This window comes from Schistocerca nitens, chromosome 6 (assembly GCF_023898315.1).
Source record: "Schistocerca nitens isolate TAMUIC-IGC-003100 chromosome 6, iqSchNite1.1, whole genome shotgun sequence".
Taxonomy (NCBI): domain Eukaryota; kingdom Metazoa; phylum Arthropoda; class Insecta; order Orthoptera; family Acrididae; genus Schistocerca; species Schistocerca nitens.
In genome coordinates, this window is record NC_064619.1 from 244,368,526 (window position 1) to 244,382,552 (window position 14,027).

The 14,027-nt window shown below is 43.6% G+C and overlaps 1 protein-coding gene across 4 annotated transcripts in view; it reads left to right on the forward strand.

Annotated features, from left to right (window-relative positions):
• Positions 1 to 14,027, forward strand: part of LOC126262212 (aryl hydrocarbon receptor nuclear translocator homolog) — a 566,087-nt gene that overhangs the window by 70,439 nt on the left and 481,621 nt on the right. The window contains exon 1 of one of the 4 annotated variants that reach the window (XM_049958641.1): positions 3,015 to 3,240. The exons of 2 other annotated variants lie outside the window; for them this stretch is intronic. In XM_049958641.1, coding sequence (XP_049814598.1) covers positions 3,059 to 3,240 — 182 coding nt within the window. In that variant the 5' untranslated portion in view covers positions 3,015 to 3,058. Of the gene's footprint in view, positions 1 to 3,014; positions 3,241 to 14,027 lie in introns of those variants that run through there. One more of the 4 variants, XM_049958640.1, reaches the window with a different exon arrangement.

The window sequence follows — 14,027 nt, forward strand, 5'->3', positions numbered from 1 at the left end:
TGCCAATGAAGCATAAAACCTCATACTTGAAAAAAAAAACTTCATGAGAAATTGGGATTGGATCACAGACCTGCATGGGCGCAAATAGGTGCCGACAGAAATTAAACCACAAGAAACCTTTGAACATGAGACTGTTTAAGATCATGATTGATCGAGTAAATTATGAAGACGCTGTATAACGATTAATAAACTTAATGAAACGAAGAGGTACCATAGAATGCCTGGGCACGTATTGCGGTAATAAACGTAATGAAATGGAGAGGTAGAATGCGTGGACACGCATAATGACATGAACTGTTGCTGAAAACAATAGTTTAATTGATAGTAGATGGGAAAACTCACTCGGGGATAGTTCAGTTGAAGGTAGAGGGCAAGACTGTTAGGGACAGATCTAGATATGAATACATAAGGCGAGATGCGGCTGCTATACCGAAATATAAAGAGGGTAGCTGGAAAGCGATAAGTAGGGAGAACATCGAACCAGTTTTAGAGCTGATGACGAAAACAACTTTATTCAGACGTTTGTATTTGTTTGCGTAAATTCGTGGAAAAAATTACGAAAATCAGATTGTGATATTTGTATCCGCGATTAAACGAATGTGTTTATCCTGTTTCCGTATACATGTATATTTAAACGACAATTTTAATAGACTATCTCAAATGGTTGTTCGTGTAATTTTTACTCTTTTAGTTATGCAAAATGTTAGCATTGTCGTACACTGGAAAGAAACCACAAAGCGAATATCTCCACAGCTATGATAAATTTATGGAATAATAACAAGTTGCCGCACTTGTGACTACACTGCGTAACAGTTGTTTTTGTAGCACCTCGTGCCGTGTCTTTAATTCGAAAGTCTAGTCAGTCACATACTGCTTCTAAACTGTGTGACGTAGACAAGTACGCCGACTGTAATCCTCGTTTGTGCGGGTAACAGGCGATACTCTACACTTGAGAATGGTAATACAGCCGAAACTGCGTATAGTGAACAATATAAGAAGTTGGTTTAATCCTGACAATAACAGCCAGTACAGCAAATGATATCATTCAAGTAGCCACAAATCATTTACCTCCCCGCCACCAGAAAGAATCATACTGAGAATCATCATCATCGTAATCCGTTTATAATGCACTGCTGGATATACCCCTCTTTGAGACTTCGCCGTATATTACGATCTTCAGCATCTCATATACCCATTTGTCTTGGTTGTTCCTTTATTAAGTGCTCACCCGCTTGTTTTCAGTTGTCCTAACTATGAAAATTTGTCAACTGTTTCTGTGACTTCATCATTAATCTTATGCTATTTTCTATCGGGATACTGATTGTAAATTATTTAATCTTAATTTTAATTAATCCGCAGGCCTACTTTGCTTTGTTCGGTTACCAAACTTTTTGCTAAAGTTCGCCTGAACTCGCAGCAAACAAAACAATGTTGTCACCCACAGATCGAATATGGTTCAAGTAAGATCCATTATGCTTACTCCTTCTTCCTTGTAGCTTCGTGATTTGGAGATCTCTTCCAAGGCTGCAGAAAAGATATAATAATTTATGCGCACAGATATGTGCATAAAATCGAGAATAGTGAGTTCGCGTGGTCATAAATTCTCTCTCTCTCTCTCTCTTTCTCTTTCTTTTACACACACACACACATACAGAGAGAGAGAGAATTTATGACCACGCAAACTCACTATTCTCGATTTTATGCACATATCTGAGAGAGAGAGAGAGAGAACAGAAATGAGAAATGAACAGACGTGAGTTTTCAGCGTGTACTTCGTTGGGTGGTAGTAAGTTCCTATGGGACCAAACTGCTGAGGTCATCGGTCCCAGGTCCCTAGGCTTACACACTGCCTAATCAACACACACATCAATGCCGGAGGGAGGACTCAAACCTCCGATGGCCGGGGGGGGGGGGGGGGGGGGGCAAGGCGTCGCAGACCACGTGACTACGCCGCGCGGCATACTTCGTTAGGTTCACGATGTTGGACTGCAAAGCGGGACATCCGTGTTCAAGTCTCACTGATGACGCTTCTCACTCTCTCTCACTCACTCTGTCTCCACAAAATTATGAACTGCCTGTCCGGCCATTGACTTGTCTGTTCTTCTTCTGTAGTCTTGGCAATTATACTACTCACTGGTTATAGAATGTGAGCCATATGGTAAGAATATGTTACCGTCACAAGTAAATGTGATGAATAGTGAGAGCAGATGAGATGCCACGTAGACCTCTCACAGAAATGAAAATAGCAATAAACGGGCGCGACCGATGTTACAGCATAGGAATTCAAGAGTCAAAACATCCCCAACGGAGCACAAGACTCAAAACATGTGGTTCTTATGTAGAACAAATTGGAGGTACGTATGTCTGGAGATCTCTTCCTTACACCTCGCTGCTGCAAACGGACGTACACAACGACACAGACACAAATTTAAATACAGCGAACAGACACGTCAACAAAAAAGAAAAAAAGGACACGAGGGAGATATGAACACGGCCGCCATCACTCTCGAACACCGTGACCACATAACTACGACGTCGCGGCTCTTCAGATTTGCTCGATGTGACACATCTTGAGCTTGGACCGTTCGCTGTTTCAGTATCGCTTCTTTTCCACATTTCGGTACAGCTTATTCGTGTTTTCATACTTGATCTGTGTTCAGTTTTTGACGGGCCATCCACTGTGCCATCCTACCACTAAATCTGAGGGGGGGGGGGGCGATGAGGAATTTCCCCGTGTCAATAATCGCACAAGAATACAGAAGCTTTACTTTGGTGCTAGAGGCTTCAGGAAGTCGACTGGAAGCGCAGCGCAGCGACAGCGCGCCTTGTGGCCTCTCGTGTAGTTGGCAGCAACGCCGGAGTCAGGTTGGCGGGCGTGCGGGTGGCCGGCGTGGCGTATTGTTGCGGAAGGTTGGCAGCGTTGCTGCGGGCGTCGCGCCTCGGGCAGCAGCCCGACCCTTCCCCAGTGTGAGCGCGGCCGCGTCGGCGGCAAGACGTAACGCGTGACTGTGTCGTATCGTATGTTAGTGATACGCGAGTGCGAGTGCGTGTGCGCGCCATGTACTCGTACAGCGCGGCAGCTGCTGCCGCCGCGGCAGCCGCCGCCGCCTCGGGGGCCGTGCCGCCCCCACTGCCACCGCTGCCCTACGCCGGCTATCAGCTGCAGCCGCCCCCGGCGCAGCCTCCCGCCCCTCAACAGCCGCCGCTGTCACCGGGAAGCGTCGCTTCCAAAAGACGCAGGTGCGCGCGCCACGCCGCCTCACTGTCGAAGCCAATGCATTCGTTGTGTACCGTTATAATTGACAATGCCTCGTGTCAAGTGCACACTGTGTAGAACGCCTAAAACAGCTACCTTTACAATGTTTCTGTTGAAAATTTATGCTAAAAATTGATTAAACGATCGACAAAAGTCGTAGTGTGTGTACCATCTCTCGTCTACCTGAAAGACAGCGATAGAGATTTCCATTTCTGAAATGTTGCACGAGTGATGACAATCCATTTCTCAGAAAAGTTCACGCCTGTCTATTTATGGACAGCGTTTTTAGTGTTTCGCAGCGGAACCGTCAGTGAATTGCTGATGATCTTGCTGGTGTCCGATTATCATTTCATAACAGAAGACAGAAGGAACCAGATAAAGGTCCAGACGTCGGTTAAATTTAGGATTTTTTCCATCGTAGCCGGCAGAAGTGTTTCCGTGGTCGTTACGGAGAACCTGTTGCGAAATTTTAAATACATTACTTTCATACTTTCCTCTCCACATTCCAGTATGATTTACGTATTATGCAACAAGTAAATTACATAGCGGCATATTCCCATTACGCGAAGCAACATGTGCTAAATCTTTTACTGATCACTGTACGGCACGAAATGACTCTTTTGTGTCTGGTAGGTGTCGCCAGGGACACACTTCGACAAAAAAATGTTCCTTCGTGTCTTTATTACTGCGTGCAATATGCTCACTCCTATCTAAAAGTAATCCATTAGTATAGAAAAAAATAATTATTTCGCGTTATCTTCATTGTTAGTTGAAATGAATACTGTCGCAATATATTCATTGTTAGTTGCTACGAATATTGGCCGTCAGTTACTACCTACATAGGATGATTTACAGAGTCTTCAGACTCGCAAAATCGTCAGTTGCCAATTCCTGTATACGCGTAATTTATGTATTCGGATGTCGTCTACTAAAGAAGTAATTTTTCTTCGGGCGAAAGCTTTATTTTACCGAATGTGGGCATATTAAATTGATTTTTGTTGAATTGGCTGCCACTCTTTGTTTGCTTCTACTTCAGTTTCTGGTTGAGATTGGACGATTTTGGTGTTTTTCGTTACTGTTCCCACTGAATTACGTTTTCGGCACTCCCTTGTAGTATTTGTTAACGACGGTTCTTACTGCTAATCCCGTTTGAGTCTGAATCGACTTAACTACCTCGCGTATCTCCATCCGCTGTTTCATCTTTCTCAGTTTCGATTTCTTGTTAATATTAGGAAAATGCGAACCAATAGAGAGGCTGCGTTTTGAGTCTGGCTTCTAAATACTTGAATCTAAATTTTGCTGTTAGCTTCTCGTGTAAGAAAAGTCTTACCTCTTTCATTATTTCATTGCAAGTAGTTACGTGTCAGTATGAATTGAATAAAACGGTAATATTTTGATGTAGGAAGTCTCAGTTTATTTTCTCCTCTGATAAAATTTTAGACGCTTCGCACTTGAGCACTACTGTTATGGAAGAAAATTTCGAGAACCGGACTTTGAAGCTGACTGGATAACGATTCTGCAGCCGCCATCATCAGTTTCGTGTAAGGACCACGAAGACAAGATACGACAGATTTGGACTCGTACGGAGGCACACAGACATTTTTCCTTCGCTCTATTTGCGAGTGGAGCAGAAAAGGAAATGTACAGGGTACCCTCCACCACGCACCAGAAGGTGGCTTGCGGAATATGTTTATAGATGTAGAACACATTGCTAATAAGTTGCTAGCAGTTTTCCACACCCTTGGAGCCTATAATTTACTCTTAGCTGAGGCCCAACAATGAACTGGACTCGGCCGCTCGTCTTCCGTCTCGTAAGTCAACTCTTGGCATTTCGCTTCTTTAATGCATCGCGTTCGCTTTCCCACTTACGAGTGGACAGTTGGTTTTGTGAAACATTGACATCAGGAAGGTTCCGATAGCGCACTTCTTTTTTCGATTAGTTTTCCGTGCTGTTGAAAATATGTATCCAAACGCGAAGTGACTGGAGTATAAATGAGGCATCCTCACAAGTTTGATTTCAACGTTTCAGCATTTCTTAAGTAGACTGGTATCACTATCCGTAAAGATTTTATCGTGTTAGAACTTTATATTTAAAATTAACCACTCAAATCGAAAACTTTTCAGCGATGAATTGTGCAAGTTGGAATCTCTGAGCATAAATTTGTAGAAGGTAAAAGTTTTTCATGGTTTGGTCTGTCTTTGATGTGTGAGGTATTCCTAACGGCATTTTTGAAAATGTCTCACTTTTTGGAATTTTTAATGCTCATCATGTGTCATGGAAAGATTTTCCATTATGCAATCGGGCACCAGGATGTTGTAATGTGTAGGCTTCAAAGTTAAGCAGGCTTGCAGCAGACGGCTGCTGCCCGACAATTTCAGTTTTTGTCACCTGTTCCTGACTGCAGTTAAGTACCAAATACCGTGATATAAACCTGCTGCTTACGTATTTTTTATGTTAAAACCTCAAGTAACGTGGGTGCAACTATCCAGCGAACAGTTGCTTGAGCCAAAATTGATACTGAGACTCAAATGATAATAATGAAAGTCCTGCCTTGCACCGAATTTCTAATCGCAGTTTTCTTGTGTTTTTCTTTCAGACTTGTCAAAATTTGAGTTATAAGTCAGTAAGCATAATGAATACAGACATCTTGTTTTTCTAATAACAGGATCGTTTCACCTTAAAGCTGTTGCGTTTTGTGAGCTATGTAGTGCTGATTGTAAACGGAATTGTTTGTAATACATGGAGTAGACAATCTTATTTAGTTTCTACGCGGATGACTTCTCGCGTCAACCTGTGCAATGAACAGCTGACTCTTGTTCCTCGAACTAATTGTAATCTGTCCCTATTCACTGCCATCATAACTGACAATGTCCTTGAGTCAATAAGGGTATTCAAATGAGTCTTTTGCTACGGAGCCACTTCTGCAGCAGTGGGGTGACAAAGGCAACCTCCTAAACAGTTATAGATCCTACAGTATTGTACTCTCCTGTTAAGTCACTTGTTATTTTCGTGAGAGTTGTGTCAGAGTTTTCTTTTGTCAGATCTTGTTATATTGTGTCCTCGAGGTGAGGGCGTAGATTGTTCTGAAACATTTAGAGAGATCTCTCCTTGAGACAGACTTTTCACTTCAATTAGGTATACGTTGTTCTCTGACGGTATATTAACTTCTGTCAGTTCTTTTTTCAATTCTAGGAACGAATTCTACCTTTTGCCTTACTTGACGTAGTATGTCCTTTAAAAGAAACGCCTCTAGTCTGGCGCCTTCAGTCTGGAACCGCGCGACCGCTACGGTCGCAGGTTCGAATCCTGCCTCGGGCATGGATGTGTGTGATGTTCTTAGGTTAGTTAGGTTTAAGTAGTTCTAAGTTCTAGGGCACTGATGACCTCAGATGTTAAGTCCCATAGTGCTCAGAGCCATTTTTAGTATGGGGCCTGTTCCTGTGGTGTATCGGTGCCATTGGGAACAGTTCTGCACTACACTTTTTAACTTTCTATATTAACTATTAAATTGGATGTACTTAACTTAGAACCACATTAGTCTGAGTCCAATCCAAAGATACCTCCATTTTAGTTTCTACGAAAATGCAGTGGCGGTTGACTTGCCCACATAAGCTGGTATAAACAAACTGAAAGCTCTGTATCATTATGATTAAATATTGTGGAAGACTATTTTATCAATGATGCAAAACATCATGAAATGGGATCAGTCTCGTCTGCTTTGATTCTGTCGTCTTGCTAGCGAAAGCTCACTGGTAACGAGTTATTAGGACACATACGGTAGACCAACTCTGTGTGCGTGTAGTGAGATATATTTGGCTGATGTGGCAAGTAAGGCGAGATACGCATTCGTTACCCAGCGCTTAATGAGAACTTTCACATTCTTAGAAATTTCCTGAGGTAGTGATTACTATCGCCAGTTTGTATCGTCAACGATATCCCGCAGCTGGTCATAGCATCATGCCTGCTGTTCATCTCGTGTAACCCTAAAAAATGCGTAATGAACATTGCCCTGAGCCAATCGACGTCGCCGTAGGCTACGGTGGCCACAGGGTACGGCAAGTGACTTGGTGACTGGCGACGGCTAACGGTGTCGTTTTATTTGCGTTCACCTAAAGAGGTGGCCACACATCCTGCAGGCAACTAACTATTCTGTTTCTGCGTGCAGTATAGAGGATCATACCGTATTAAACTCGCTTCTGTAGCCGAGACCAGTAACTCCCGTTAGTAAGCTAGCGCTCAACCTGAAGCGTCTGGTTCTAATCCAGGTAGTGAAGAAAAAAAAATAGCTACCGAGATTTGCCCAGTAATGGGCGGCGGAGATGGCGGAATGCAGTCCCTGGTGTGTGATGTGTGCCAGTGAGCTAGATTAAACCCCAAACGTCTCCACAGTTCCCATGAAGTGGAAGCATTGATGGTGGTTCGTTTTTTGTATGGGGCCGTTTAGCTCGGATGTTTCTTTGGTGCTGTTTAAGAGACCTGCGTACCGTCACCAGGCTTCACTTTATAATTTTAGTATTGCAAAATAGTTAATCAAGTAACTACAAAACTCGGAATGTGCCGGTGGTACGCTAATGTACAGATTGAGTTTTCTTCCAGTGGTTGATACTCCAATAACTACTTTCTACGCACCATTTTCTTCTGACCCCATGACCCCGCATCAGGCGTGCTTTCATCACCATTTACTGACAACTAAAATTATGGGCCAAAATAATGATTGCTGCCCACCGCGAGGCCGAATTGCGCCTGGTGGCACTGCGTGCATCTAACATGGTAAAGAAAGTACGTAGGCGTATCACAGATGAGTGACGAATCGTTCTAGCGGCTATACGGGTGACAATCCGTTGGCATAAGCGACTATTACAAAGGGCAGGTACAGAGCTTGGACAAAAACATAAAAACACAGCGAGATATGCGTGCTTGAATGTAAACGCCGAGCCTGCGGATTGCGCTCAAGTATTTGACCACAAACTGCACCTCATAACGTGGCAAGTGTCAGTCGTGGTCAGAACAGTGTTTTTTGTAGTTGTGAGTGCATTGTGTCGGAGCTAAGTGAATTCGATCATAGGCAGTTGTTGGTGCTCATATGGTCGGTGCTTCCGTAATAAAGGTAGCCAGAGTGACCAATGTTTCAAGAGGAACCGTGTCTTAAGATTTTCACAGTACTAACTGTTACCTGCCGCTGCGCTTGCATATCAGTTATGGTGGGTAAGTAAGCTATTGTACATGCAATAACGTCAGTTGCCCACCTAGGTAAGCATAGTATAGCCGCGCAGTGCATGCAGACAGCTGTGTGTATCTTCACGTAATACCTTCCCATAGATTACTTCCAACCAAGTCGATTTGACGTCTTACGGGAGGAACTTTTTAATTAACATTTTTCCAAACTCTACTCCTGTCTGCGTCGATGGTTAATTCCTGTAAATTGGGCACTGAAACACTTTTTGGCTTAAAAAAGCTATGGAATGGGCGAGGGATTTTTCTCCCTTGTAACTTGCTATACTGAAATACAAATGCACATAATGCCACGGAGGTTCTGTGTCGGGCACAAATGTTGGCTGTAACGTGTCGAGTGGACCACAAGACCATGAGGTTCAAAAATGGTTCAAATGGCTCTGAGCACTATGGGACTTAACAGCTGAGGTCATCAGTGCCCTAGAACTTAGATCTACTTAAACCTAGCTAACCTAAGGACATCACACACATCCATGCCCGAGGCAGGATTCGAACCTGCGACCGTATCGGTCGTGCGGTTCCAGACTGAAGCGCCTAGAACCGCTCGGCCACACTGGCCGGCTGACCATGAGGTGTTCATGCACATCAGTACTTTTGTTATGATGAGTAATGGTGACAACACTAAAATCAGACCTGAAGTTTCTGAAACAAACGGACGAAGAAAGAAAATTAGTTCGATGCAGCGCAAATTTTATAATATTTATACATGCAATAACGTCAGCTGCCCTCCCGTGTTACCCGCGGCTGCGATCGTATATGATAATCAAATGCAGCCTCGCTAAAAGTCTCGCACGTTCTACACACAAAGGCACGACGTCTCTGTGTTTATCATACAGCGTTTATATGACGCCTTTGCTGCAAGTAGTCAGGTGTCTCAGAAGCTGTAAGATACACGTGACACTTGGTGGTTCAAGTGCGACGCAGTTGTGACTAACATGAGTATCGAGATATGAATTAAACGCGTTGAAGATCATTTAAGCATTGTATTCATTATGTTGAATGGTACTGTGTGGAACATTTTCACAAATATGGTAACGTTAAAAAGTCACACAGTAAATAGCTTTTTGAGAGAGAAAGTAGATCTACTTATTACGCGTTATATCCTTCAAATTAGTAAATTTCTTTTACCTCATGCTTTCTAAAGTAGCCTGTGTTCTTCCTCAGCAATCATGCTGTCTGCATACCAGATTTCATCAAAATCGGTTCAGCGGTTTAGTCGTGGAAACGTAGCAGACAGAGTTACTTTTGCACTTGTAATTTTATTATGGATACGAGGAAAGCAGAAAAACATCATCCACGATGTTACAGTGCGGACGAAAACGTGTATGTGGAGTGATCGTGATTGACGGTCATTAAAGAGGATTGTGGCGAAAAATAAAGGGACGACGGCTGCAAAAGTCACATCAGAACTGGATGTCGCACTCGCGAACCATGTTCAGAACTGCTCATCAGTGATACAAATTCCTATAACAGGAAAATGTGGTGCCAGAGCCATAAACGTGAAGTATGGAGCAGTGGAAGAAAGTCATTTGGGAAAATGAGTCTTGTTTCACACTGTTTCCAACTCCTGGCCGAGTTTAGGTCCCGAGAGCGAAACGAGGTGAGAGTTCGGTGATGATTTGGGCTGCAAGAACTATGTGAGCATTTTGGCTTATCCGGTGCATCACTAGGTACAATGCATGTTTCCCAATGGTGATGCTGCGTTCCAAGACAACAGGTCCCCTACTGACACAGCTTGTATCGTCTAGGACGGGTTTTTTGGGCACTATGCTGAATTGTTGCAATTTCCCAGGCCACCACCGTCGCCAGATCACTATATTATTGAGCATTTACGGTCTACTTTGGAGAGAAGGATGCATGATCGGTATCCATCTCTATCCTCGTTATCTGGACTTGCCACTATTTTGCAGGAAGATTCTCTTAAACACCCTACAGGACCTGTATTTATCCACTACTGGAATCTGTTTTCAATGTCAATGGGTTTTCTTACACCGTGTTAAGCATTATAATGTGTAATGTTTTTGGCATTTCCATATTTTTATCCATCCCCTGTACTTTTGGCCCGGCGTTTTGGAAGAATATCTCGGAAATGGCGAAGCCTGGTGCTGGAAGGCCTCATGAAAACTGTGGGCTAAGCGAACATTACTGCGAAGTGCCTGCATCCTTTCACGCTTGATGTCTTCCCAGATGGCGCAGTGGTATCTTCTAACAGGGTAGTGTGTCATGTTACAACGCTAGAACCACGCTATAGTTATTTTTAGGAGCAAGATAGTGAACTCATCTTGAGGTTCAGGCCACCAAATTCGCTTAATCTGAACATGAGGGATCACGTCTGGGACGCTATGGTGCACCAACTCCATGCCCACAAACCACCGACACGCAGCTCACAGATATTGCGCGACCTGTGCAATGACATCTGTTGTCACATACCACCGGAAACTTAGCCATGGACTTGTAGAATCAGTGCCCCACTGAATCGCATCGGTATTGAGTTCCAGAGGCGGACCAGCCCGCTGTTATGCAGGAAGTCATAATATTTTGGCACTTTATGTTATGAATACTCACGACTTAACGCAATTCATTGTTTAAAATGTTCCATTTTATGCTGTTCCAGTAAGTCTTCCATTATGTAGTTTTCTTTTATCACGCATGCGACTGGTATAGGCGAGATTTCGTCTGTAGACAAACTGTGCACGTATGTGCCAGTCAAAGTATTAAATGCAACTGCAGTGAATCGACCACTATTCACATAAGCTAATTGCGACATCAGGTCTTGGGCGACATGCCTTACGATTGCATGAAGAGGTCAAAGCAAAAAGTAGGAAACACTGTACATACGATCTACGTTCTGGGGATATGTTAATGAGCTGAATATGCAGCTAGCTCATGTTTCCTGAAATTTATCTCCGAGGGAAATTGTCAAAGTTCATCGATCCACGTAGAAAACTGTCAGTGATCTAGGGTGTCGACCTTGCTATGCCATTAGCATTGTTGCAAACACGAGACACTACACTCTTGGAAAAGAAAGTTACTTGTAGTATTCACGTAATAAACGTGGCTCTACTTTACTGCGATGCCGCGCACTCGAGTTTCTCTTCTTTTTGCGCTGATCATGTCAAACGGCGTCACGTACGGATTATTTCACGGAACTGCTCGGGTCCCTGAATTTTATTTTCTAGGTGTCGAAAAAGTAGTACGAAATGACGCCACACACAAATATGGTTAGTGAAAGCAGAGATCGAATGTTAGGACTGTGTGGATTGTTGTTACGGCCGGGATGAATCATGTAGTCTGACCGATACGTTGGAACAACACACTCTCCGATTATGAAACAAAAAAATTGGCAGATTTTTAGTAGTCGTTTTCATCCGTATGATCTTTTGCCTCGCTACTGCTAGACCTTTACAGGCAGGATGAGTCATAGTGTGGTATTCCACTTATAGTCGGTCGAAGCGACGCGTCGTGTGAGCATTTCCGGCTATCAGTTGTCTTCGGCAAAGATCACAGATAGCAGTGAGTGCTGATGTAAGCGCTCGACATTTTCGATCGATGGTCAAACGAAAATATGTCATGTATACAGAGTGGTCCATTGATAGTGACCGGGCCAAATACCTCACGAAATAAGCATCAAACGAAAAAACTACAAAGAACGAAAGTCGTCTAGCTTGGGGGGGGGGGACCCGATGGCGCTTTGGTTGGCCTGCTAGATGGCGCTGCTATAGGTGAAACGGATATCAGCTGCGTTTTATAAATAGGAACTCCCAATTTTTATTACATATTCGTGTAGTACGTAAAGAAATATGAATGTTTTAGTTGGACCACTTTTATCGCTTTGTGATAGATGGCGCTGTAATAATCACAAACGTATAAGTACGTGGTATCACTTAACATTCCGCCAGTGCGGACGGTATTTACTTCCTGATACATTACCCGTGTTAAAATGGACCGTTTACCAATTGCGGAAAAGATCGATATCGTGTTGATGTATGGCTATTGTGATCAAAATGCCCAACGGGCGTGTGCTATGTATGCTGCTCGGTATCCTGGACGACATCATCCAAGTGTCCGGACCGTTCGCCGGATAGTTACGTTATTTAAGGAAACAGGAAATGTTCAGCCACATGTGAAAAGTCTACCACGACCTGCAACAAATGATGATGCGCAAGTAGGTGTTTTAGCTGCTGTCGCGGCTAATCCTCACATCAGTAGCAGACAAATTGCGCGAGAGTCGGGAATCTCAAAAAAGTCGGTGTTGAGAATACTACATCAACATCGGTTGCACCCGTACCATATTTCTATGCACTAGGAATTGCATGGCGACGACTTTAACGTCGTGTACAGTTCTGCCACTGGGCACAAGAGAAATTACGGGACGATGACAGATTTTTTGCACTCGTTCTATTTAGCGACGAAGCGTCATTCACCAACAGCGGTAACGTAAACCGTCATAATATGCACTATTGGGCAACGGAAAAATCCACGATGGCTGCGACAAGTGGAACATCAGCGACCTTGGCGGGATAATGTATGGTGCGGCATTATGGGAGGAAGGATAATTGCCGGCCGCGGTGGCCATGCAGTTCTAGGCGCTGTAGTCCGGAACCGCGCGACTGCTACGGTCGCAGGTTCGAATCCTGCCTCGGGCATGGATGTGTGTGATGTCCTTAGGTTAGTTAGGTTTAATTAGTTCTTAAGTTCTAGGGGACTGATGACCTCAGATGTTAAGTCCCATAGTGCTTAGAGCCATTTGAACCATTTTTTTTAAGGATCATTGGCCCCCATTTTAGCGATGGCAATCTAAATGGTGCTATGTATACTGATTTCCTACGTAATGTTCTACCGATGTTACTACAAGATGTGTCACTGCATGACGTAATGGCGATGTACTTCCAACATGATGGATGCCCGGCAAATAGCTCGCGTGCGGTTGAAGCAGTATTGAATAACATATTTCATGACAGGTGGATTGGTCGTCGAAGCACCATACCATGGCCCGCACGTTACCGGATCTGACGTCCCCGGATATCTTTCTGTGGGGAAAGTTGAAGGATATTTGCCATCGTGATCCGCCGACAACGCCTGACAACTTGCGTCAGCGCATTGTCAATGCATGTGCGAACATTACGGAAGGCGAAGTACTCACCGTTGAGAGGAATGTCGTTACACGTATTGCCAAATGCATTGAGGTTGACGGACATAATTTTGAGCATTTATTGCATTAATGTGATATTTACAGGTAATCACGCTGTAACAGCATGCGTTCTCAGAAATGATGAGTTCACAAAGGTACAAGTATCACATTGGAACAACCGAAATAAAATATTCAAACGTACCTACGTTCTGTATTTTAATTTTAAAAACCTGCCTGTTACCAACTGTTCGTCTAAAATTGCGAGCCATATGTTTGTGACTATTACAGCGCCATCTATCACAAACCGAACAAAGTGGTCCAACTAAAACATTCATATTTCTTTACGTACTACACGAATATGCAATAAAAAATGGGGGTTCCTATTTTAAAAAAACGCAGATTATATC